Raw genomic sequence first — 25,044 nt, 5'->3', positions numbered from 1 at the left:
GGCTGCAATATGGTACCTGACAGATAAGATTAACGAAAGGCAGATGGAACATACATTGTCAGTCTTTTCCTACTGATTGGATGGAACCCAGGCATTTTCTGAAAAACACGAGACTTGTGGAAGGGTCTGACAATCTTCTTCATGGCCTCTGTCCCTCTACACAGAATATGTCTTGTGTATTAACTGAGTCTCTTAGCCACTCTGACAGCAGAAATTTTTAGCATGTATAAATGGATGTTCTCTGCTTACTGTGAGAATCATATTTCTATATTTGGTGTGATGACCTGGCAGCCAGCTTTGGGGAGGTGTGGTGTGTGTGTGTGTGTGTGTGTGTGTGTGTGTGTGTGTGTGTGTGTGTGTGTGTCTGTGTGTACATGGTGAAGAGTCAAAGGGCTGGACTTTGTTATATTCCTGTGAATTGAGGCCTTATTCAATATGAGGTGCACATCACAGGAATGTATAGTCAATACTCTTAAAACATACCTGCTAGGCTTGTGCTTAAACTCCCTTCCACCTCAACGTCTTTATTTGGGGTAACCTGGCATGAACACAGGGAAACACATTCTTTTCCTTGGTGAAAAAGTGCCCCGAGATGGGGCTGTCTTCATGCCATAAGAAATGATAACAGTGGCCAATGCCAGTGGAATATTTGTATCACCTGGGGCGAGTGTGGAGAAAAGCGGCACCTATAGTAATAGAAAGTAAGAATTGTATAAATTGCATACTTCAAGATTTTGGACAAAGAGTAACTTCGGAGATGTGATCCTGTCCCAATTGCTCTAAGGTACTCTAAGGTACACCACGGTAATTCTAGTACTAGGAAGCCAAGTTGCTTTATTGGTTTACTAGATGCAACGACCGAACTATATGTGATTTTTGGAGGGCACTTTCATTTCTTTTACCTTTACCATGGGGAAAAAATAATTTCTCTCTTTCCTCGAGGGTATTATTGGAACAAACAGAAGAACATTTAACAAAATATTCTAGACTTGGTAACAACAATAACAACAACAGACCAGCAGTGAGAATATGGAAGAACAAATGGAGCATAGTGGTTTGCTTAGAAATACTGCTATGGTTAAACTTTTCATTCCAGTTCTGCAATTAAAGACATATAAGAGCACTAGGAGTTACATAGCACCTTTCAGCTGTAGGATCTTAACAATGAGTATCTATCTCTGTTTTGCACTTAGGAAGAAGAGTACCAAAATTTGGGGACTGAGATCCCACAGGGGTTGTTAGGCAGGGCTCCAGGGAAAAGGAAGCAAAGGAGCCAGGGGAGGGTGTGCAAGCCTCACTGTCTTCTTGACCTATAATCAGGAACAATAGTCAAGACTGAAAAGATCTAGCGGGTAGGGATATCAGAAGTCTGGAAACATGTGAATTCAAAGTACTAATAGAGAGAAAAACAAGTTTCTTTGTCTCTAAGTTCCTGGGTGCAAGAGTGATTCACTTAGTCATTTGTACACAATACAGCTCCCCTGAGCCTCTCCTATGGGTTCCCTGTAATTTGTTTTTCTTTCCTTTTTTTTTTTGCCAGTCCTGGGACTTGAACTCAGAGCCTGGGCACTGTCTCTGAGCCTCTCTGTGCTCAAGGCTAGCACTCTGTCACGTGAGCCACAGCACTGCTCTTGACCTTTTCTCTTTATGTGGTACTGAGGAATTGAACCCAGGGCTTCATGCATCCTAGGAAAGCACTCTACCACTGAGCCGCCTTCCCAGGTCTCCCTGTAGTCCTGACACTGTCCTTTGTGACCTGATTTCCATCAGAACTGAATGCTGGTACACTGTGTGCATCAGAAACATTCCTGATGCCTTCCTGACTGTAGCAGCTGTTCTGCTTGAACACTTGGCAGATGATGGGTGGGAAAGGGAAAGATCTGAGGCTCACTGGCTGTGGAGGAAGAAATGTACCCCATTTAGAATAAGATACATTGGAATAGGAATAGATGGCAATACTTGTCCCTCATAAAACCATGTGGATGGCCAAATAAACTTTCAAGGGAAACCTAAGCAAGAGAAATATGTTAAAAGTTAAATGGAAGAGGAAAAGCACCTTCCCATCTGTACAAGTAAGATTTCATCATGAAATCCAATGTGCATAGTCTTCTGGGCTGTTCCTTAGCGTTTGCCTTTAAGAAACAGTCCCTGTCCCCTGTCCTTATTAGATTTAGTCATGTCTAGTATTCTCTCATGAGAAACATGCTGACCATAATACATTACTTTATGTTAAATACCGCACAGTGGTGAAAATTACCTAGGGATCTAAATGAACAGGTTTCGCTGTCGTTTTCAGTACCTGGATCTCTTAACCATCTCCATTGTACTGAAGCCCCAACACCGATTTATTTGTGGCAGGCAACTCATTTTTGCTCCAAGAGATCTGGGGCAGAATAATTAAGCAAACCTAACCATCCCCTCCCTAGCAGCTTAACTCCTTGATATCTGTAAAATATCTGTAACTCCCACTGATCTCTGTCAAGAGTTGGGGCTTTTATTGCCAGCAGCTGGGCACTAGAGCCCTGGTTGAAAATGAAAAACATCAATACTGTCGGGTATTATTACTATAAAGAAGCAGCATTAGTGTCCATACGCATTGATTCAGGCACTAGGACCGAAAGAAAGGCTGATTATAAATAAATGGGGAAATGGATGTAAACTATCTTAATGGCTGAGTTACCACTGAAGCTTAAAAAAAAAGGACTGGTATATTATTGTTCACTTTTCACTGTCTGCACATTAACCCCTGCTGTGAAAACAGAGATCATTAGCTGATCCTCTGGCTAATGTCAGTTGTGAAACTTTACCCTTTTTAACAGTATTGTAATTAAACTTGAAAATCACCTTAAAATGCCTTTACAAAAAGTGATGGTCCAATAACAGGTTTATAGTATCTCTTTCATCCTGAAAGTAATTTATAAAGCCCAAAATAAAACTAGATAATTCAGAAATAAATCATAATAATTGGAGAGGTTTTTTTTTAAAACCATAGCCTGGCATTAGAAGTCTTTTAAAACATTAATAATCATCATGATGAGTAAGGAAGAAGTCTGTTCTAATCGGGTCTTCTCTATTCGCTATGATGTGTTCAGGAATGTTGATGACAGAGAACAGGGTTTCCATAATTGCTGTTCACTTCTCAGTTGGGTAACTTTGATCATAGTGATTAGAATCTACTTCTCAACTTTTGGATACTTGGTACAAGGAGAGTTCAAAGCTCGACAAATATCTAAATTGCTATTTGGAAAAGCATGATGAAATAAAAGCTGCCCTGTGTTTCAACCTTAATTTTCATGATATTCCAGCCGAATGTTGGGTAGCAATGCTGTGCATATACATGTTTATGAATGCACATGCGCACAAGCAGCAAACATATGCTGATTCTCCTCAATACCCCCAAAGACCCTGCAGATATGATTAATAGTCTTTTTAGGGGAACTAATGAGCCCCAAAGTAATCCTCTGAATTCCCTTTTACCTGATGATAGGATGAATGTAAAGATACACATTTTACATTTAGGCTTTTCTTGGATTGGAGAAGGCAAGGAAAGAACAATAATAATAATAATAATAAAAAAAACTAGCTTGAAGTAATTAATACCAATCTGGAGTTCAGTCAGTAAAATAACTTGTAAAGTCCTGAAATATCTGCACAGCAATTATTAGATGGAATGCTTTCAAAGTGTGAAGCAATCACTCCAACATGGTGACTGATTTTGAGGATTATGAATGGTTCCCAACACCGAACTCTGAAAGCCTCATGGGAGATGGTGGGTCCTGGGAATGAAAAGAGGAGATTTGCAGGTGAGGTGAAGAGCTTTAACACTAATTTTACAATAATATGCAATTATTAAAATGATGTCTATGACAATTACAGAATAGTACTGAGAATGTGCAAAGAGAAGAATGCAACCACATATGCAATATGACAGTTATTATTTTTTTGCCAGTCCTGGGGCTTGAACTCAGGGCCTGAGCACTGTCCTTGAGCTTTCTCAAGGCTAGTCCTCAACCTAAATCCATCTTTTTCTGTGTATGTGGTACCAAGGAATTGAACCCAGGACTTTGTGCATGTCAGGCAAGCACTCTACCACTAGGCCACACCTCCACCCCACTGTTATTTTTAATTTCAAAGCTGAATCAAACAAAAGACAGAAAAATTCACTAAACTGTTTAGAATGATGGACTTGGGTAATTTTCTTATTTTTTCTACTTTCAACATGTATTTCCTGCATTTTCTTTAGTAAATATATAATTAGATAATTAAAATATTTACTTTTGAAATCTACATGGAAATATGAAGCTATGAAATTGAGTCTTTCTGAATTTGAATTTTAGCTTTTCTATTTGTTATATGAATGGTTCTAGGCAAATCATGTCAATAGACCTTAGTTTTCTTATCTGTTAAACAGGTGAAATAAAAGTATATGTAAAAGGAATAGTTAGCTATTATTGGCATGAACTGTCTGAAAATCAATTCAGACCTATACATGGAGTCTTCAAAAAACTCATAAGAAGTTGGATACTAGTGAGTCTGATTATATTTTCTTTTGTATCACAGTCAAGGCTGGCCTTGAACAGTCTTCCTTTCTCTCAACTTCCCCAGCACTGAGATGACAAGCTTGTTAAATAAGTTCTGACAGACATTACCATAGAATATGAAAAGAGATAAAGAATAATGATGGAATATCTCACACACTGTTTTCCATTTTCCTTCCTTGTTCATTCATCCAAGAAATATGCATAGACTACTTACAAGTACCAGGCCCATTGCTAGGGTCTGGTACTCAAATGTGAACAAGAATAATTGCCACCCTTAAGGAGCTTACAGTCCAGTGTAGAGAGACAAGGAAATATACAATTACAGCACAGAATGAAAATATTTGTAATAGTATTATGATAGTACCCAGAGGGACTTCGCACTCAGTTGTGAAGATTAATCAGTGATACCCAAATACATGAGGTATAAATATCCAGCAGGCTGAAGGGGGCTGGGGTCAGTGAATGGGAGGTTGTTGAGGAAGTATCCCAGTATGGAAAAGAGAGGCATGTTTCAGAGGCTAAAAAGTAAGAGTGTGGTTCAAACTTAGAATGGGGATAGGACTGGTAGAAAACTTCAGAGTTGAGAATAATTATGATAAGGTTGGAGAGATGAGTAGGGGTTAGATGGTGAAATAACTTGCAAACCATGGTAAGGAGTTTGCATTATTCCAACAAATATTACATTGTTAATTTTAGTTACAAAATGGAGAAAGAGTTGGAAAAAGAGGGCAAAATTGGAGGCAGGAAGACCAGTTAAGAGGCTTTTGGGGTGGGTGGGTGGGTCATGGGACTTGAACTCTGGCCTCGGTGCTGTCCCTGAGCTCTTCAGCTCAAGGCTACTGCCCTACCCTTGAGCCACAGCCCCACTTCCTGTTTTCTAGTGATTAATTGGAGAGAAGAGTCTCATGGCTTTGAACCTTGATCCTCAGAACTCAGCCTCCTGAGTAGCTAGGATTACAGGAGTGAGCCACAGTGCCCGGCCAGGAGGCTCTTGAAGTAATAACAATTGACACATGATTATAGAGTCATGGTAACTAGAATGAAGTACATAGGTTGGCAATTAATTAGATGGAATATGGATGGAAAGCAAAACAGAACATATGTATCAATATATCAATTGATGAATCAATCTACAGACAGACAGACAGACAGACAGACAGACAGATAGATGGATAGCACCAGGGACTGAACTCTGGGCCTATGCTTTTTTGTTGTTATTTTTGAGATAGTCTTACGTTTTTGTTTTGCTGATCTGGACCATGAACCTCCTATTTTTGCCACATAGCTGAGATGAAAGTCACATGTCACCATTCCCAGCTTTTTATTAGTCAAGATAGGAAGATGGGGTCTCACGTACTTTTTGTCTAGGCTGGTCTTGAACTGTAATCCTCCCAATCTCCTTGTCCCAAATATATAGGATTAGAAGCACAAGCCACTATGCCTGGCTATTATTAAATGGATTTTTATTTTTTTTTGCCAGTCCTGGGCTTGAGCTCAGGGCCTGAGCACTGTCCTTGGATTTTCTCAAGGCTAGAGCTCTACCACTTGAGCCTCAGCACCACTTCTGGCTTTTTTCTATGTATGTGGTACCGAGGAATCGAACCCGGGTCTTCATGCATGCTAGGCAAGCACTTTAACCACCAGGCCAAACTCCCGGCCCCTAAATGGATATTTTATGAGAGAAAAAAATGAAAAGGCATTGGATAGCTCATTCAGGTTTAGGCCTTAGGAGATAGTTAGGGGCTGAAGATGCATACATTCTAGTTATCAGCATATATATAGACATACACATATGTACACTTATATACACACAGATAGATTCCTTTAGAAATAGATTTATGTGGTGATCATTTTCATGTAAAATTCTAATAAAGTTTGGGAAATTACTGTTTCAAAGAGATTTTTTGGGTGGTGGAGGGAGGCAAGTAGGTTGTACTTGGTTTGGTTAGGCAAGAATGTTTGCCTCACCAATCCAAGACCCTGAGATCAAACCCTAGTAATGGCACACACAAAAATTGAGAGACTCATGACAGAGATATTCTTTTCTTTTTAATACCTTTGTATAGTACTGGAGCTTGAACTCAGGTCCTGTGCACTGTCCCTTCATTTTTTCAATCAAGGCTGGTACTCTACCACTTGAGCCACTCTCACAGACTTTTCTTCCTGAGCTGTTTGGAACTTTGATCGTCAGATCTCAGCCTTTGGAGTAGCCAGGATTATAAGTGTGAGCTATCCACACTGGGTTAATATTTTGTTGTTGTTGTTGCCAGTTCTGGGGCTTGAACTCAGGGCCTGGGGGACTGCCCCTGAGCCTCTCTGCGTTCAAGGCTCTACTACTTGTGCCACAGTGCCACTTCTGGCCTTTTCTGTTTATGTGATGCTGAGGAATTGAACCCAGGGCTTCATGCATGCTAGACAATCATTCTACCACTAAGCCACATTCCCAGCCCTGGGCTATTTTTTTTTGTCAGTTGTGGGGCTTGAACTCTAGGCCTGGGTGTTGTCCCTAAGCTCTTCAGCTCAAGGCTACCGCCCTGATCCTTGAGCAACAGTGCCACTTCTGGTTTTCTGGTGGTTAATTAGAGATAAGAACCTCAGGGACTTTAGTGCCTGGGCTGGCTTTGACCCGCAATCCTCAGGTCTTAGCCTTCTGAGTAGCTAAGATTACAGGTGTAAGCCACCACTCCTGGGCTAACTTTTTAATTACAGTTTAAATGCAGTAAAAATTAAATCTGATTTGGTGCACAGTTCTACGAGTCTTCACAGTTGCATCGAATCTTGTAATTGTCATCACAGATAAGATGCAGAGCTTTCCCTCACGCAGTAACTCTGGCAACTAGCAATGCTTCTTTTCCCTCAAGTTCTGACTTTTCCAAAATGTCATACAAATGGAATCATACACTACGAAGCCCATACTTTTTAACTTGGTGTAATGTGTCTGATATTCATCTATGTTGTTTTAAGTATTGATAGTTCATTCTTTCTTCTTGCTGAGCAGTACAATTTGTTGGAGTATAGTGAGACTAAGTCCTTCAAATCCCAGCCAGAGTAATTCTTTTGTATAAGAAGTCACCACTTAGCTATTGCATGTGCTAGACCAAGCAAAGCAAGCCATTCTTCCCACAGTTAGATAGTATTTGCCAGGACCAGCAGAATCTCTGAGGACAAGGACAGAGTAAGAATAAACATAGAACTTTCTAAAAGTTGCCTTCTGGTATTTGTAGTCACTTCTGCTGATATATATATATATAATATTTATTACACACATACATCACATGCATATATATTTATTATTTTTGAGATATAGTCTTGCGTTTTTGCTCTGCTTACCTGGACCATGAACCTCCTATTTATGCTTATATACAATATATATAGTATATAAATAAATATTTATATATACTGGTGCCAGTCAGTCCTGAGGCTTGAATTCATGGTCCTGGATGCTGTCCCCGAGCTTTTGTGCTCAAAGTTGGCACTCTACCACTTGAGCCACAGTTCCAGTTCTGACTTTTGTTTGGTGATTAATTGGAGATAAGAGTCTCATAGACTTTCCTGCCCAGGCTATCTTCAAAACAGATCTTCAAATCTCAGCTTCCGGAGTAGCTAGGATTACTGGTGTGAGAGGCACCTAGCAGTTCCACTGTTTTGACACTAGGTGGCATTCTAAATTGAGAAACACATATAAAATGGGACCCCTCCCCCCAGCCTCCCAGTGGGTGGAGCCATGGCAAGTTGAGTGTCTGGCTATATGTATTCCTTTGTATTCCACTGCTCTGTAAGCAAACCTTACTAAACTCATTTTCCTCCTCAAGCTGACCTTGTATGACTCATGCTTTGGGCTACTGGTACTATTTCAGTCTGGAGGCATAGTATTCCTTTATGTCCTACCAAGAAAGCCATGCAATATCCATTCACTCATTGAAGGATTGAAGGCCATTGTTTTCGAGAATTTGGCTGTTATGCATAGAGCTGCTATGAACATTCATACATAATTTTTTGCATGAACATGGGTTTTTAGTTCTGTCTCTGTCTCTGTCTCTCTCTCAGGGCTGGGCACTGTCCTTGAGCTTTCTCAAGGCTAGAGCTCTACTACGTGAGCCACAGAACCATTTTTGGATTTTTTCTATGTATGTGGTACTGAGGAATTGAGCCCGGGTCTTTGTGCATGCTAGGCAAGCACTCTACCACTAGGCTAAACTCCCCGTCCTGGGTTTTTAGTTCTCTATAGGAAATATTCAATAATGGGATTTCATGATCAGTAGGTGTTTAACGTTGTAAGAAACTGCCAAACTGATTTTCTTAATTGTTACCCATACTTATATGGGTGTAATGGAATCTACTTATCATTTTAATTTACATTTTCCTGATAGGCAGTGATTTTTAGCAACATTTCTGTGCTCGTTTACTATTTGCATAGCTTCTTTGACTACATATGCATTCACACCTTTAATTGTTTCCATATCCTGGATACAAGTCTTTCATCAGATATTTGACTTACAGATATTTTCTCCCCAAGGACCATAGAATGTATGATTCCATTTACATGGAATGTCAAGAATAGGTAAATACAGTGATAGATTAATGAGCTGGGCATGCTGGCACTTGGGAGGTAGAGGCTGGAGGATAACAAGTTTGAGGCCAGCCTGAGCTACACAGTGAAACTCTGTTTCAAAGAAACAACACCAAAAGAAAAGAAAGCAATTGGGTCAGGAATGGGGCCTATTGGTACAGTGCTTGCCTTTCATCCACAAATCCCTGGGTTTGATTCCTCCGTACCACATACACAGAAAAAGCCTGAAGTGATACTGTGGCTCAAGTGGTAGATTGCTAGCCTTAAGAAAGCTCAAGGGCATAGAAAAAAAAAAAAGCCAAAATGGGCCGGGAGTTTGGCCTAGTGGTAGAGTGCTTGCCTAGCATGCACGAAGACCGGGGTTCGATTCCTCAGTACCACATATATAGAAAAAAGCCGGAAGTGGTGCTGAGGCACAAGTGGTAGAGCTCTAGCCTTGAGAAAGTCCAAGGACAGGGCTCAGGCCCTGAGCTCAAGCCCAGGACTGAAAAAGAAAAAAAAGAAAGAAAGCAATAGATCTGCAAGCAATCCAAAAAATGATTAGTGATTGCCTAGGGAAAGGAATGGGACTAATGGGGAGTGGCTGGAAATTATCCATCTGTCTGTCTGTCTATAAATATATATATATATATATATACATATATGAAGATTCTTTTGTGGAGGATAAAAAAGTTCTATAATTGATTTTAGCTTTAGCTGCACAGATCTGTGAATATACTAAAATAAAAACCCACATTGTGATCAAATGAGAGAATGTGTGAATTGTATCTCAATAAATGTACTTTCAAATTTAGGGCTGGGGTGGATTGGTTATTGAGCAGAATATAGTTGAACGGATGGAATGTAAGGGATTCTGGGTTCAATCTCTGGCACCACAAAGAAATCAAATTGCATTCATAGTCTTTTCACATATTATTATTCTTCAACATAAATTTCATGGTTATGCAATATTTAATCACAATTATATAGTAATCTACTTCCCCAATCTCTTGTTGCTAGATATTTAGTTTGGGTTTAGATTTTATGATAGTCTAATAAACTGATAGAATGGTTCTATAGTTCTCTGTTTCATAACAATACATTCCTCAAGTGGAATTAGTTACCAGGTAATCTTGTAGGAACATTTTAAGGTTTTTACATGTTACAAATTGCTCTAAAAATGATGCATGAATTTAAACTTTTATCAGCAATGCATAAAAATATTTCAATATGCCGTTGCCAACACTAACTACTGTAATTTATAAAAATTGGCTGATTTAATAAACAAAAGTTGCTATTTTACATTATTTTAATTTGTATTTCTTTTCAGTGAAGTTGAACAATTTCATGTTTACTCTTCATTTTAATTTAATTTTATCTCTTGTGTTTCCACATCTTTTGCCCATTTTCTAGCTGCTGTGTTTTTCTTTGGCTCACTGATTTGCAAGGGCTTCCTAAATTAAGGATGTTAAATTTTGCATGCTGTATATCTTGCAAATGTTTTTATTTTATTTTACAACTTTGCTTTTTCATTTTGAAGAAAATATCATTTAGAATCAGCATTTTGTGTAAAAATTATGGAAATAATTTCTTTTTATATACAAAAATTTGAGTCAAAATGAAAAAAGTTAGCATTTGCTAATTATAAGTTATAAACATACAAGGATTCCAAAACTACATGTCTGAAAGCAAGAATAATGTAAGAACAAAAAAATCTATATGGGTATTCATTTTATCCTCCATCCTTTTTAATTAAAAAAACACTTTCAAGGGAAAATATGTATAAAATATCAAATAGTTTAGACATGTATAATGTATGCAAGTAGTCTATCGATATATATTCAAGTTGCTTTCACTTTGGAGATTTTATATTTATCACTGTAGTGATATACATTAAAAGTCTTTATGTCTTGATATGTCTTAAAATATTTCTCCTATTCTTCCCTCTTGTGTTTCCAGGCATGACTTCATTGTTCCCACAAAACTAATCAGCTAATTTATTTGGACAGTGTGTCCTGAAAAAGACATTCTATAAAGGCATTTTGGCTCATCCAGAGAGTATATAAAATGTATTTCATGCTTCAACCTTCAAGTTTTTTTAAAAAGGTGGGGGGGGCTCATGGTCATACAAATTTTGGAAATAATTTCTGCTTTGGAGGGTTCATAGTATTCCTTAGCATATTAAGAGCAATTCTAAGAAGTACTGTAGTAAAGGGCAAAGCCCTGTGATGTGTTTGAAGAATCTAATGTCAGATCCTGTCAAAGGGCTATTACAATCTACACTTGATGAGCCACAAAACTCAGTAGCACATTGAAAGCCTTCATAATTCCTACATAAAGGACAATGTTCCAATTCTTTGTAAAGGTTTTCCTTTCAATTTTATTCACCAGACGTTTTTTTTTCCCTTTAATATCTGTTAGCATGTCAAAATACTAGTGTTTTGTGGAATACCCTTAGCAAGATGCTAAAAAATAAATAAGAAAGGTGAGCACCATAAATGATTGAATTCTACATATCACTAGCATACATGTTGTTTGCTTACCTACATATTAAACATTCATCAAGATTTTAGATAAGAAATGAGACTTTGTTTTTCTTTCCTTTAGACCAATGATTACAGGAAGCTATAGAGATTTAGCTTAAGATAAGGGTGTGTGTGTGTGTGTGTGTGTGTGTGTGTGTGTGTGTGTGCGCGCGCACACACGCACTAGTACCATTACTTGAGGCCTGAGCATTGTCCCATAGCTTTTTTTTGTGGGTCATGGGGCTTGAACTCAGCCTGTACGTTGTCCCTGAGCTCTTCAACTCTAGGCTACCACCCTACCCTTGAGCCAAGCCCCACTTCCCTTTTTCTAGAGGTTAAGTGGAGATAAGAGTCTCAGGTCCTTTTGTGTCTGGGCTGACTTTGAACCTTGATCTTCAGATCTCAGCCCCTTGAGTAGCTAGGATTACAGGCATGAGCCAGTGCGCCTGGCTCCCATAGCTTTTTCTTCTGAAGGCTATAGTCTACCACTTGAGCCACAGCTCCACTCCCAAAGTTTTTGGTGGTTAATTGTCTCACAGACTTTTCTGCCTGGGATGGCTTCAAACCACAATTCTCAGATCTCAGCCTATTGAGTAGCTAGGATTACAGGCATGAGACACTAGCACCTGGCCAAGACAGTTTTTTTTTCAAAGTAATTCCTCAGTGGAAATTCCATGATTTTGAAGTCAGACAGTTCTGGGTTGACAGTAACCAGCTGTGAAACCATGGGTAAGTGGCATGACACCTCTCTGTACTTTAATTTTCTCATAAGTAAAATGGGAATAGAAAAATACATTTCACAGAGTTGCTGAAAGGAGTCATGATATACCACACATGAAGCATAGTACAAGATGGCTGCCATACACACGCAGACTTACGCATTATTTATACTTGTATACAGTGCAGAGCAGTAAAGGAAAGAATTGAAGACCTGAGAACCCACAAACAGATTCAAAGGCTGCCTGATAATTGTTATTATTGTCACTGGAAAAGAATTAGAAGCCTTTTCAGATCAGAGCTTTGAGCCCCATGCTATTTCTATAACAACAACAAAAATTTCTTTTAATATAGAATGTCACTGAGTTTGTTTACTTCTGTATATTGAAAAGAGAAGGCAGTTTGGCTGCTCACTAGGTCAGAGAGAATCTATGTGTAGAATTACTTGCCACTGATTATAAATTAGCAATTCAGGAAGGTTGGAGTGTAGGAAGGGTGCTTTTTGCCTGTTAGTGGCTAAAAGTAGGCTATTACAGATATAATGGAGTCAGGCGAAAAGAATTATTCGTAATCTAGATCATTTCTGAGACCTGGAATGCACCATGACAAGGTTTATAATTCACAATATGAAAGTAAATAACCTGAACGGAATGTTTGGCTCTTTGGGGCTTCCCTGAGATCCTTCAGCACAAATGATGTAAGTGTGAATTTGTAAGGAATAAAGGCATCTTTTTCAGCACGTTGCACACAAAAATTATGTATAGAACTTCTGCTTATGTGTGCAATAACAGTGAAGAATTTAATACATTGTTATGGTCATCCCCTTCCCCCATGCTTCTTCTTAGCAGTCTACAAGGCACTGAACAAACCTTCAGAATACTGACCTGTCTGAGAGATGCAGGGAATATGAAAACTGCTACGTTTCTGTTTCCACAGCCAGCGATGAGGAGACTTCTGGATAATCTGTAAGATTGAGCAATGAAGGTGATTGCTATGGCTTGGGTATGGTTTGAATGTGTTGCTTGAAGGTTCATATGCTGAAAGGTTGGTCCTTTATGTGATGGTATTTGAGGTGGCAGAAACTTTAAGAGGTGGGGCCTAGGGGGAAGGTAGTTAGATCACTGAGGGTTTTGCCCTCAAAAAGGTATAATGTAGTTCTTTTTTATTTTTATTTTTGGTTCTTTTATCTTTTACTTTTTTTCTGCTAGTCCTGAAGCTTGACCTCTGGGCCTGGGCACGACCCCTGAGCTTTTGTGCTCAAGGCTAGATCTCTCCGCTTGAGCCACAGGCTCCACTTCCAATAAAGTGATTCTTGTGAAATGCTGGTTAGCTTGATGCTCTCTTTTTCCTCCCTCCCTCCCTCCCTTCCTTCTTTTCCTCCCTTCATCCCTCCTTTCTTTTCTTTCTTTCTCTCCCTCCCCCTCTCTTCCTTCCCTCCCTCCTTCCTCCCTCTTTTCCTCCCTTCATCCCACCTTTCTTTTCTTTCTTCTTTCTTTTCTTTCTTTCTTCCTCCTTCCCTCCCCCCCCTCCTTCCTTTCTTGCCAGTACTGGGGCTTAAAGTCAGGGCTTGAGCACTGTCTCTGAGCTTATTTGCTCACGGGTTTCACCACTCTATTACTTGAGCCACAGCTCCTTTTTTTGACTTTTTGTTGGTTAATTGGAGATAAGAGTCTCATAACAGGGGCCGGGAGTTTGGCCTAGTGGTTAAAGTGCTTGCCTCACATGCATGAAGACCCGGGTTCGATTCCTCGGTACCACATGCATAGAAAAAAGCTGGAAGTGGTGCTGAGGCTCAAGTGGTAGAGCTCTAGCCTTGAGAAAGTCCAAGGACAGTGCTCAGGCCCTGAGCTCAAGCCCAGGACTGGCAAAAAAAAAAGAGTCTAACATTTCCTACTGGCTTTGAATCACAACCCTCAGATCTCAGCCTCCTGAGTAGTTAGGATTATAGGTATGTACCATGAGTACAGGTTAATACTGGTTCTACAAGCACACTATTACAAAGCAAGGCAATTCTATGTGATTGACCCCTTATAATGTGACCATTTGTCTTTCTATATCCTTTCCATGCCAGGGGGCTTTTGTTATGACACTGGCACCATGCCATTTTGGCCTGATAGCCATTAGAACTGTGCGTCAAATCAACCTATTGGCTTTATAAAGTGCCTACCTCCGGTCATTTGTTACAGTAATACAAGACATATTAAGATGGTGCTCAGAAGTTCCTGTACCTTAAGTGGGTGACTGTTTATTCAATGGGATTTCTCTTTCTCATCTAATGCTTCCAAGCCTCAGCTATCTATACAACTCTAGAACTGGTGTGTACGTAGAAGCATTTAGAAACAGCCCAGCCATTTACATTTCAAGAACAATATGCCTTCTATAGTATGAACCAAGATGATTCTATTTATCAACACTTTGTGGTCCATACTATTGGCTAGTATTTGACTTAAATAGCTGTGATGACAACTCAACATCTTCTGACTTTAATGGAATGCTTTGGGTCTTGCTACTCACAAAAATTACCTTGTCTTGCTATTATTTCACGGGACATAATTGAAAGCTATTACAGTACTTTTGATGTTGCTATGTTTCTAAAAAGGAATGAGGAGATTAGAAAATAAGAGACTTCGGAATTAACAAGCAGCATCATTTCTGGTACAAATGTTTTTTGTTTCTAACCTCCAGGTTTTTGGAAGAACAAAGTGCACTGCAAATGAGCTTGCATAATGTACAAATAACTACTCCCATTATTCTGTCAGCACAATGATGTACTTGGCACTTTGAGATAAGAAAATTGACAGTGGTCATTTCCTCCAGTTTCTGTCACTTTCTTCTATGAAGTTACGGTGCTATTCAGAGTACTCCTAGATGTGCGTCTCTAAAGCCTGAAGTCAACCAGCCAGAGTAGGTGACCTTCACCACACCAGGGTACCAAATCCTCATGTCACTGAGTTAATTAATCAGGCAAGTTTCAGACACACAGCTGCACTCTTCCAGGAATAGTGGAAGAGCAGAAGTGGTTTTGAACATGTCTTTTGGAATTATGACCCTCTGACAGACACCACATTTTTTGTTTTCTACAGAATTCCAGCCTTAGGGTATTCTTGCCATTAACTTTGAAATGAAATCAGTCATAACGAGGGGGGAGAGACAATAGAAAAATCAGCTCTCAGCAGGGGAGGAACAGAGAATAACTCATGTTGGTCATACAAAGAGAAAAAGACAGCAGGTGCTTAAGGACATAGCATATCTATCTCACCTATCTAGCAATCCTTCCAAGAAGGCATGAGCCAAGGGAAAGATAAGTCTGAAAATGCAACAGATTTCTTGCCTTGTTGCTCCAGAGAAGTAATGCTAAATCTTTTGGATGCTCACTCCTTGCTGGAGTGAGCTCTGTCAAAATTTTCTAGGTGTGGTTTGACAGCAAACCTTTCTAGAAGCTGATAGTTAGGATGCTGTTAAGTGGATTGCTTTTACTTTTTCTCGCTGTGATTCATCTGCTTTTTGTGGCACAGAACTCCTTCACCAACCAAGTAAAATAATTCTCTTGCAGACATGATGCCTGAGATGAAACACTTGATTATCCACTTCCTTCATATTCTCACTTTCTGAGTGAGAGGAAGGTAAAGTATACACGTAGCTCGCCTGATGAGGAAGACCTGGAAAATGCAAACAGTTCCAAAATAGCAAGCTCTGCATAGCAGATAAATGCAGAATGTAGGCAATCAATTCTACCATCTGTACCTATACCAACTCCCCTCACACCCCCCTGCCATCCACCAGCCACCTGCTCTTCCTGCCCATGTAGTAGGCGCAGGCAATAAAATCATTATTCAATAGACGTGTACTTGAATAAAAAGTAGTATCATTTTAGTCCTAGTTTGTACTGGTTCAGCTCTGGTTTTCTTGTCCAAGATCTCCTTTCCTTTAAAATTCTAGGTTCCGGGCCGGGAGTTTGGCCTAGTGGTAGAGTGTTTGCCTAGCATGCACGAAGACCCGGGTTCGATTCCTTGGCACCATATATATATATATATATATATAAAAAAAGCCAGAAGTGGTGCTGAGGCTCAAGAGCTAGAGCTCTAGCCTTGAGAAAGTCCAAGGACAGTGCTTAGGCCCTGAGCTCAAGCCCAGGACTGGCAGAAAAAAAAAGAAAAAAAATAAAATAAAATTCTAGGTTCCCACATAAATCCTTGATACTATAAGAAGTGACTGGCAGGGGCTGGGAGTTTAGCCTAGTGGTAGAGTGCTTGCCTAAGATGCACAAAGTCCTGGGTTCGAGTTTGAGTTGTGAATGCTTTATGATCTTATGCAAGTCACCCAGCCTCAGCTTTCCCCTCTGTATAATAGGGCGATACTTTCTCATACACAGGATTTTTGAATATTCTCCCCTGATGTTTTCTAAGATGTTTTCTAAGATTCTGTCCTTGGCCTCTGACTTCCTCTTTCACCATTCATTTCTTGGTCCACATGAATGAATTTCAACACTACATCATTTCAGATTCTTTTATTAAAAGATTTTATTAACACTGATTTTTTTTACATATTTCAAATGTCAAGTTTGACACACAAGGATTCAAGAATGGAATCTCTATATGCAATCACTGGCACATAAATTGAAGAACAAAATTAAAGTTAAGCTGAGAGTTTGTATGTCATAGATACATATCGATCTATATAATAGAGCATTTCAGATTTTATATTTTATTTCCTTTACATAGTTTGGCTCTCTCCTTTGACTATTTCCTCCCTTTTTCTTGCATTTTTAGCTGTCTTATCTATGCAAATGGACTCTATCTCTGTAGTGAGGATTATATCCAATTAATAAAAAATGTCTCACGTTACCATCACCCATGAAGCCAACGTGACACATGTCCAGCTTGCTTGCTGCTGTTCTGAGTTCTTGTGTCTCCAAACTTTAATTCATTCCTACATATCAGTACACAATTAATCTTCCTAAAATTTATCTTTTGGCAGATAAACATCATCTCAAGAGCATGATATTAATAGTTATTTCCTACTATATCATGTCAATAAAGCCCTCTATCATCTGGTCATATTTTACCTTTTATTCTGTGCTTCAGAATGGATGGCCTGGAAATGGTGCTGTGGTTCAAGTGGTAGAGCAAGAGCTTTGAGCTTTGAGCTCGGAGACAGCACCTAGGTCCAGAGTTTAAGCCCCATGACCCACCAAAAAAAAAAAAAAGAAAGAAAGAAAGAAAGAAAGAAAGAAAGAAAGAAAGAAAAAAGAAAAAAAAGTACTACAGAATGGATGACCTGCTTTAGTTCTCTTTCAGCATTCATATTGTACCTCTTGTCTGGATACTATTTCATTCTTTTTTAAATTGATTTACTTTATTGTTATTATAAAGGTGATATACAGAAGGATTATAATTATATGAGTCGGGTAATGAGGACATTGGCTTTATCACAATGTCTTCAGTTCCCTCACTCTCTTCCAGTCCCTTTCTCCCATCTCTACCCACGAGTGGTATCGTTCACATTCATCAGTGTCCATTGCACTCCACCGCTGCACCTTTTCACTCTTTTCCCCTCAAGTTCTGTATCTTTCCCCCAACCCTCCAGAACATATACATGTGAATACTCCATACATAGGTAAAGAAGACAGAATCATCAAAAAACTTAGAGAGAGGGGATGAGGCCTCTTGTTTCTCTCACACACAGTGAGACTAAAAGAAGATACTCAGAAGAGAAACACAAAGGTACACTTCCTAAGTGCCTCTTCCTATGTATATAAAATAATATACACATTAGATGCTATTTCTTTTTTTCTAGAACCTATCCTGAGGCTTCTCATCTTAACAGCATCTGACTCTTTCTCACACCCTCCCTAGTGTAATATTTACACTTTCCCCTCATTTGTTCATATACTCAGTGTGAAGGTTAGGATATGCATTTACTATGGATATGACATAGTGCTCAGCACAAAAGTAAGCCTCCATCAGGTATGACAATGTGCTAGAATTCTGTACTCTTCCCATTTTCCCCTGCAATTGTAAATTCCTTAAGGATAGAGGCCTTTCATTTATCCTTATATACCTCCACAATATTGTGTTTGAAGAATTCTCTCAGGAAGCGCTGTCTGAATTAAACTAATTTGGAGTTCAGGGTTGGATAACATAGGAAAAGCAGGATATTACTGTGCTAAGTCTATGGAAATATGGGCAGAAAGTCACTTGTCAATGTCTAGCTACTCAAAGAAGTAGTCATTCCCCTAACCTACTATTTGATGTTTTATTTCTTTCTTTTTTTTGCCAGTCCTGAGCTTGAACCCAGGGCCTGAGTACTGTCCCTGAGTTGCTTTTTGCTAAAGGCTATCACTCTACCACCTGAGCCACAGTGCCACTTCTAGCTTTTTCTGTGTATGTGGTAATAAGGAATTGAACCCAGGGCTTCATGCATGCTAGATAAGAACCCTACCACTAAGCCACCTTCCCAGCCCCATGTTTGATATTTTCAAGGATGATCTTGAGGTTTTACTTTTGAACAAAAGCAAATGGCAGTGGCCAAAATGCTAGGTCCAGGTGATAGAGAGAATTCATGAATAAATAAATTTGTTTCAAAATGTGGCAATTCACTAAACCTATGTTTATAGTAAATTTTTGTACATTTTGTAGCATTTAAACGTGTGTGTGGGGGCTTGGTTGTGGTTAAACCATTTGACTTCTCACTCCTCAGTGCCAGATGGGCTAACCTCACACATGGAGGTAAAGTTAGGCTAGACATCATGGAATTGAACCTGAGGTTTAGAGAAAAGAAGATGTCAGAGAGTCACATGTAGTAACTAGTGGCAGACTTGAGAAGTGCTTCCCATGCCATGTAGGAGCTCTCCAGATTTTCCCTCCCTTCTTTTTGGTGAACAAAGCACAGACCCTGGATTGATGCTCTTTCAAATGAGACCTTAAGGAGGTATACACACCAGATAGGAAAGAGAAAAGGAGAGAACCTGGGTACGCAGTAGTCCAGGGTTTGGACTTTGGAGCCAGGATCTATGACTTACACAGCTGTGTAACTGTCAGGTTCTCTGAATCTCTCTCTCTCTCTCTCTCTCTCTCTCTCTCTCTCTCTCTCTCTCTCTCTCTCTCTCTCTCTCTCTCTCTCTCTCTCTCTCTCTCTCTCTCTCTCAGTTGGGGGTCTTGAACTCTGGGCCTGGGTGCTATCCCTGAGCTCTTGAGCTCAAGGCTAGTGTTCTACCACATTGAGCCACAGCACCACTTCTGGTTTCCTGGTGGTTAATTGGAGATAAGTGTTTCACGGACTTTTGTGCCAGGGCAGATGTAGTCAGTCTGAATACTGAGGGTAACAAAGTCTGTAAATAGCCAGGCACATAACAGGTATTCAACAAATGTTAGCTGTGCCCTTGGAATCATCTCTTTCCACATGCGACTTTCTTTTTGTTTTCTTGTGCTGGTCCCTGGGCTTGAGCTCAGGGTCTGGGTGTTGTCTCTGAGCTTTTTTTTTTTCTCTCACAGCTAGCACTCTACCACTTGACCACTTGAGCTACATCTCCACTTCCAGCTTTTTGCTGGTTAATTGAAGATAAGAATTTCATGGACTTTCTTTCCCAGATTGGCTTCAAACCATGACCTTCAGATCTCAGCCTCCTAAGTGAGCCACAAGCATTCAGCTGTACAACTGTATTTTACTAGGGTTGAATAGAATAAGAAAATCCATATGTTCTGATTTCATAGATTTTTCACATGCAGTCCTCCATTGCCCAAACTCTTTATTGGAGCTAGGGAACATTCTTCCTGTCTTCCCCCCTCAGCTCAGGGTCTCACAAATGATGCCTGTGACTTCCTTTATACCTCATGTCTTCTTCCTCTTGCCACCCATCCAAGTTCTATCTAATCTTTGAAGTCCAAATCCTACCTACTCTCTGAAGCCTCTTCTGAGTAGCTCCGTCTACAGGACTCTTTTCTTTGTGATCACATTGCAACAACTTCATAGTTGTATTTATGTGGTAAGTAACATATCCTGCATTGTGTTTTGTTGCACACCTCTTCACGTGTATGTCTTATCAGACAGACAATAACCTACTGAAACGATCCACAAATGTCTAATCATAAAGATATGGCTCATGGGAAGACCAGTTTGGAAGGCTCTAGAATAGGGCAATGCATCTTGAATTCCTTTGTGGAAAGCTGGTAAAGAATTGACTGACAAAGGCCTGGAGTGTGGCTTAGTGGTATAGTGCTTGCCTAGCATGCATGAAGCCCTGGGTTCAATTCCTCAGTACCACATACACAGAAAAAGCCAGAAGTGGTGCTGTGGCTCAAGGGGTAGACCTCTAGCCTTGAGCAAAAGCAGCTCAGATAAAGTGCCCAGGCCCTGAGCTCAAACCCCGGGACTAGCAAAACAAACAAACAAACAAAAAACTAAATTGTCTCCACCCATTAACACTATCCAGTGGGAAAACAAGGACAATTCTGTGCCCCTAAAGAAGTATTATTTTGGGTAGAAATCATGAATTTAATGTAAGACCTGGTCAAAATCCTGTGGCAGTGTTGAATGCTCCTCAGACATACTCATTCAGGTTTGGCTAAGTCTGAAGCACTGAGTGATAAAGTAATGTTTGCTTCAAGCCAGATTCAATGGCTTTCTTTGACTGGAAGATGATTGCACAGAACTTCACACAGAGAAGTATCTTCTAACAATGAAGCTCTTGATGTGAAAGGCCTCTTATCTCAGAACCACAGCTCTCGTACACAGGATGTACTTGGAGAGTATGAGTTGTGATGAAGACAAGGGCTTTTATCAATTTCCTTTCAAGGTCCAAGGATTACAGCCACCTCTGCCATATGGCAAAAATGTGCCTTGATAAATATATCGTTTCATCATCATCCCAAAACAACATTTTTCTATTCTTTTCTGTGCTGAAAAAAACCCTCCACTAGCTTTTGACCATCCACCAAATAAAGTTCAGTCTTATATCAAAGGTCACACTACGTGATACCAGTTTACCCACTGAATTAGCCTAATTACACATAGCTTGTATCATGTTAAGTTGGACAACTTTCCATGTATGTTTTTCATGTAAGCCTCTATTAGTTCTAAGACTGTACTGTTTCAATTCCCATTATGGGCCAAGTGTCCAAACTATAGTATGCTCTCCATAAATACTAGCTAATTTCTTCTATTAATCTTTCTAACAGCAAAATTATCATGGCAACAGAAACTACCAGATTAAAAATAAATCAGAGTTGAGCAATGGTGGATCACACCTGTAATACTCGCTATTCAGGAGGCTGAGACCTGAGGATGGAGGTTCAAAGTAAGCCCTGGAAGAAAAATTCAGTGAGATTGTTATCTCCAATTAATCATGAAAAAGCCAGAAGTAGAAGTGTGTCTCAAGTGGTAGAGTGCTAATTTTGAGCAAAAGAACTAAGGGTAGCACCTAGGCTCTGAGTTGAGGCCCTGGTACCAGCAAAAAAGAAAAAGAAAGAAGAAAAGAAAAGAAACCTCCTATAAACTTGAATAGTAATAAGTATCATATAAAGAACATTTTGTCCAAATAAAGGAATAAGAAACTGGCCTAAGTATAAAATATCACATACTAGGGGACAAATAAATCAATATTTTTAAAAAGATAATTATTCAGCATTTGACATGAAGGACATTAAGTACTTGAAGTGCTAGAGATTATTAACACCAGAATGTTCTATTAAAAAATTTCAAGCACATTTTATTTTTTATTATAGAGATGTTTTTAACAGTTTTTTGAGGTAAGATATATTTGTAATATGGAGGGGTTTCATTGTGATATTCTCATGCATGCATACTGTTTTTTTTTAACTTGTTAAAAATACCTCCCCTCTGGGATATCCTCTATTAAAAATTATCAAAAGAAATTCCAGAGTTCATTTCAAGTCTCAGTTGGAGTTAAAAGTAGTTTGTGCTAGTTAAGAGAATCTCAGTTCTTTTATCACCAGATTCTTTTGAAATATTTTTCTTGTCATACTTAGTACATTACACAGAACATCTAGAGTAGGCTGTGCATAATTATCAGGTACCCGAGGGTTTGTTCCTGACCTGGAGCTCTCAATTGGATCCTCAAATGAGGCTGATAGAAGAGCTATGTGAACAAAAGAGAAAATGATCTGGCTTCAACTTCTTTTCTAGAAAATATAGGAGCTAAATCTAGTGGCTGGAGGTCCTATAATTATTTAATAGAATAATTTTAACTTTGATATTAATGTCAAAACCACATTTGAGTTCAGCTTCCCAACTATTTTTAATAATCTTTTATGAAAACTTGAATTTGTGTGTCCAGGTAAAGGTAAAGGAATGATTTAAAAGGTAATTATTGTGAGTTTAGGTTTATCCTAGAAAATAAAAGAGTTGGAGAAGTTCCTGTAAACTCTGGGAAAACTTTTATCTAGAAAGTTCTGTTTTAGAGTTAAGCCAACACTCTTTTTTTTTTCCTTTTTGTGCAAGTTACCAGGGTTAGAACATGGGGCCTGAATGCTGTCTCCTAGCATTTTTTTTTTTAGTCCTGGGGACTAAACTCAGGGCCTGAGCACTTTCCTTGAGCTTTCTCAAGGCTAGTGTTCTACCACTTCAGCCATAGCACCACTTCTGGCTTTTTCTGTGTATGTGGTACCAAGGAATCCAACCCTGGTCTTCAAGCTAGGCAAGCACTCTACCACTAGGCCAAACTCCTGGCCCCATCTTAGGATTTTTTTTTTTTGCTCAAGGTTGGTGTTCTACAACTTGAGCCACAGCTCCACTTTTGGCTTTTTGTGAGTAATTAGAGATAAGAGTCACACAGATTTTCCTACTGGGCTTGGCTTTGAGCTGTTATGATTCTCAGATCTCAATCTTTTGCATTGCTAGGTTGCAGATGTGTACCACCAGTACCCAGCAAGACTAATTTTTTTTGCCAGCCATGGGGCTTGAATTCAGGACCTGGGCACTGTCTCTGAGCTGCTTTTTGCTCAAGGTAGCACTCTACCACTTGAGCTATAGCACCACTTCTGGCTTTTTCTGTGTATGTGGTACTGAGGAATTGAACCCAGGGCTTCATGCATGCTAGGCAAGCACTCTACCACTAAGTCACATTCTCAGCCCCTATACTCTTAAGAAGTCTCATGAGACCATCCCTAAAGGCTCAAGTAACTTGATTCCTGGGAGCCTAGGCAAAACCACACCTAAGATAGCAACCTCATAGGGGGAAGTGTTAAAGAAGATGTTGTCTGGCCAATCATAATATACCTTGTTACACAGTTCAATTCAGACTTCTCTGTGGCAGGACCTGAGATGAGGACTGCAGCTTATTTGAAGTAGCTTATTGCAGTCAATGTAAAAACAAATCTCTTATGCCTTCTTGGTAAGGTCTTCAGAGTAAAGTTTCTTCACAAGTGGGTCGTATTCCTATTTATACTAAATTATTTCTCAGTAAGGACATCTCTAGAGCCAGTTAATATCAATATTCAATTACAGATGTAGATGAAAGAAATACTTCTAGGTGCCATTAACCAGATAGTAGAGTAAGAGACTCTGGCCTTCCTTGATCCCACAAAAAGTAATAATTTAAAACCTAACTGAGAATGAAAAAAACTCAGGAAGAGCTCAGAAGTCCATTTAAAAAACTGTGACCTAGGGCTGGGAGTTTGGCCTAGTGGTAAAAGTGCCTGCCTAGCATGCATGAAGACCCGGGTTCGATTCCTCAGTACCACATATACATAGAAAAAGCCAGAAGTGGTGCAGTGGCTCAGGGTAGAACACTAGCCTTGAGGGATGCCCAAGGACAGTGCTCAGGCCCTGAGCTCAAGCCCAGGACTGGCAAAAAAAAAAAAAAAAAAAAAAAAAAAACTGTGACCAAGGCTGGGAGTTTGGCCTAGTGGTAGAGTGCTTGCCTAGCATGCACAAAGACCCAGGTTCGATTCCTACATACCACATACACAGAAAAAAAGCCAGAAGTAGTGCTGAGGCTCTAGTGGTAGAGCTCTAGCCTTGAGAAAGACCAAGGACAGCACTCAGGCCCTGAGCTCAAGGCCAGGACTGGTAACAAAACAAAACAAACAAACAAATAAACAAAAACCCCAAACTGTGACCATTCAGAAGAGGAAACAACTCAAGAACAATCACATAAAAAAGTTTAGAAGGCAAGTGCCAGTGGCTCATGCTTGTAATCCTACTTAGAATGGTGACATCTGAAAATTGTGGTTCAAAGCCAGCCTAGGCAGAAAACTATATGAGACTCTTATCTCCAGTTAACCACCAAAAAAGCTGGAAATGAGCAGAGGCTCAAGTGGTAGAGAAAAGCTCAAAGACAGCATCTAGGCACTGAGTTCAAGCCCCAGGATTAGCATCCCCTTTACAATGAAAAAAAAAAAAGGTATAATGAGGGCAGTTCATTTTCCCTGCATCAACTCATCTCATAAACTAATATGGCTCAGCAAGGAAAAAGAATCAATTTATCCAAGGAGATGAAAATATGTATGCTAAATGCTATAAAGCATGAAATAAAAACTGAAGAAAACCAAATGCTGGTGACCTGCACCTATAGTCCTAGTCACTCAGGAGGCTGAGATTAGAGAATCATAGTTTGGAGCTAGCATGGGCAGATAAATCCACTAGACTCTTATCTCCAATTAACCACTAAAAAGCAGGAAGTAGATGTGTATTTAAATTGTTAGAGCACACTTGTCTTGACTGAAAAAACTCAGAGGGAGCACCTCGGCCCTGA

General features: G+C 39.6%; 1 protein-coding gene across 2 annotated transcripts in view; it reads right to left on the bottom strand.

The window, feature by feature from the left end:
* Positions 1–258: 258 nt before the first annotated feature.
* Zdhhc15 (zDHHC palmitoyltransferase 15) overlaps positions 259–25,044 on the bottom strand; it is a 99,721-nt gene continuing 74,935 nt past the window's right edge. For both annotated transcript variants that reach the window (XM_090327025.1, XM_090327027.1), the window contains 2 exons: positions 13,217–13,295; positions 259–3,776 (listed from right to left, as the gene is read on the bottom strand). In XM_090327025.1, coding sequence (XP_090183151.1) covers positions 13,249–13,295 — 47 coding nt within the window. In that variant the 3' untranslated portion in view covers positions 259–3,776; positions 13,217–13,248. The remainder of the gene's footprint in view (positions 3,777–13,216; positions 13,296–25,044) is intronic.

The sequence above is a fragment of the Megascapheus bottae genome, chromosome X (genome assembly GCF_031878675.1).
Source record: "Megascapheus bottae isolate mThoBot1 chromosome X, mThoBot2.hap1, whole genome shotgun sequence".
NCBI classification, from domain to species: Eukaryota; Metazoa; Chordata; class Mammalia; order Rodentia; family Geomyidae; genus Megascapheus; species Megascapheus bottae.
This window is presented reverse-complemented; position numbering and strand designations above follow the sequence as displayed.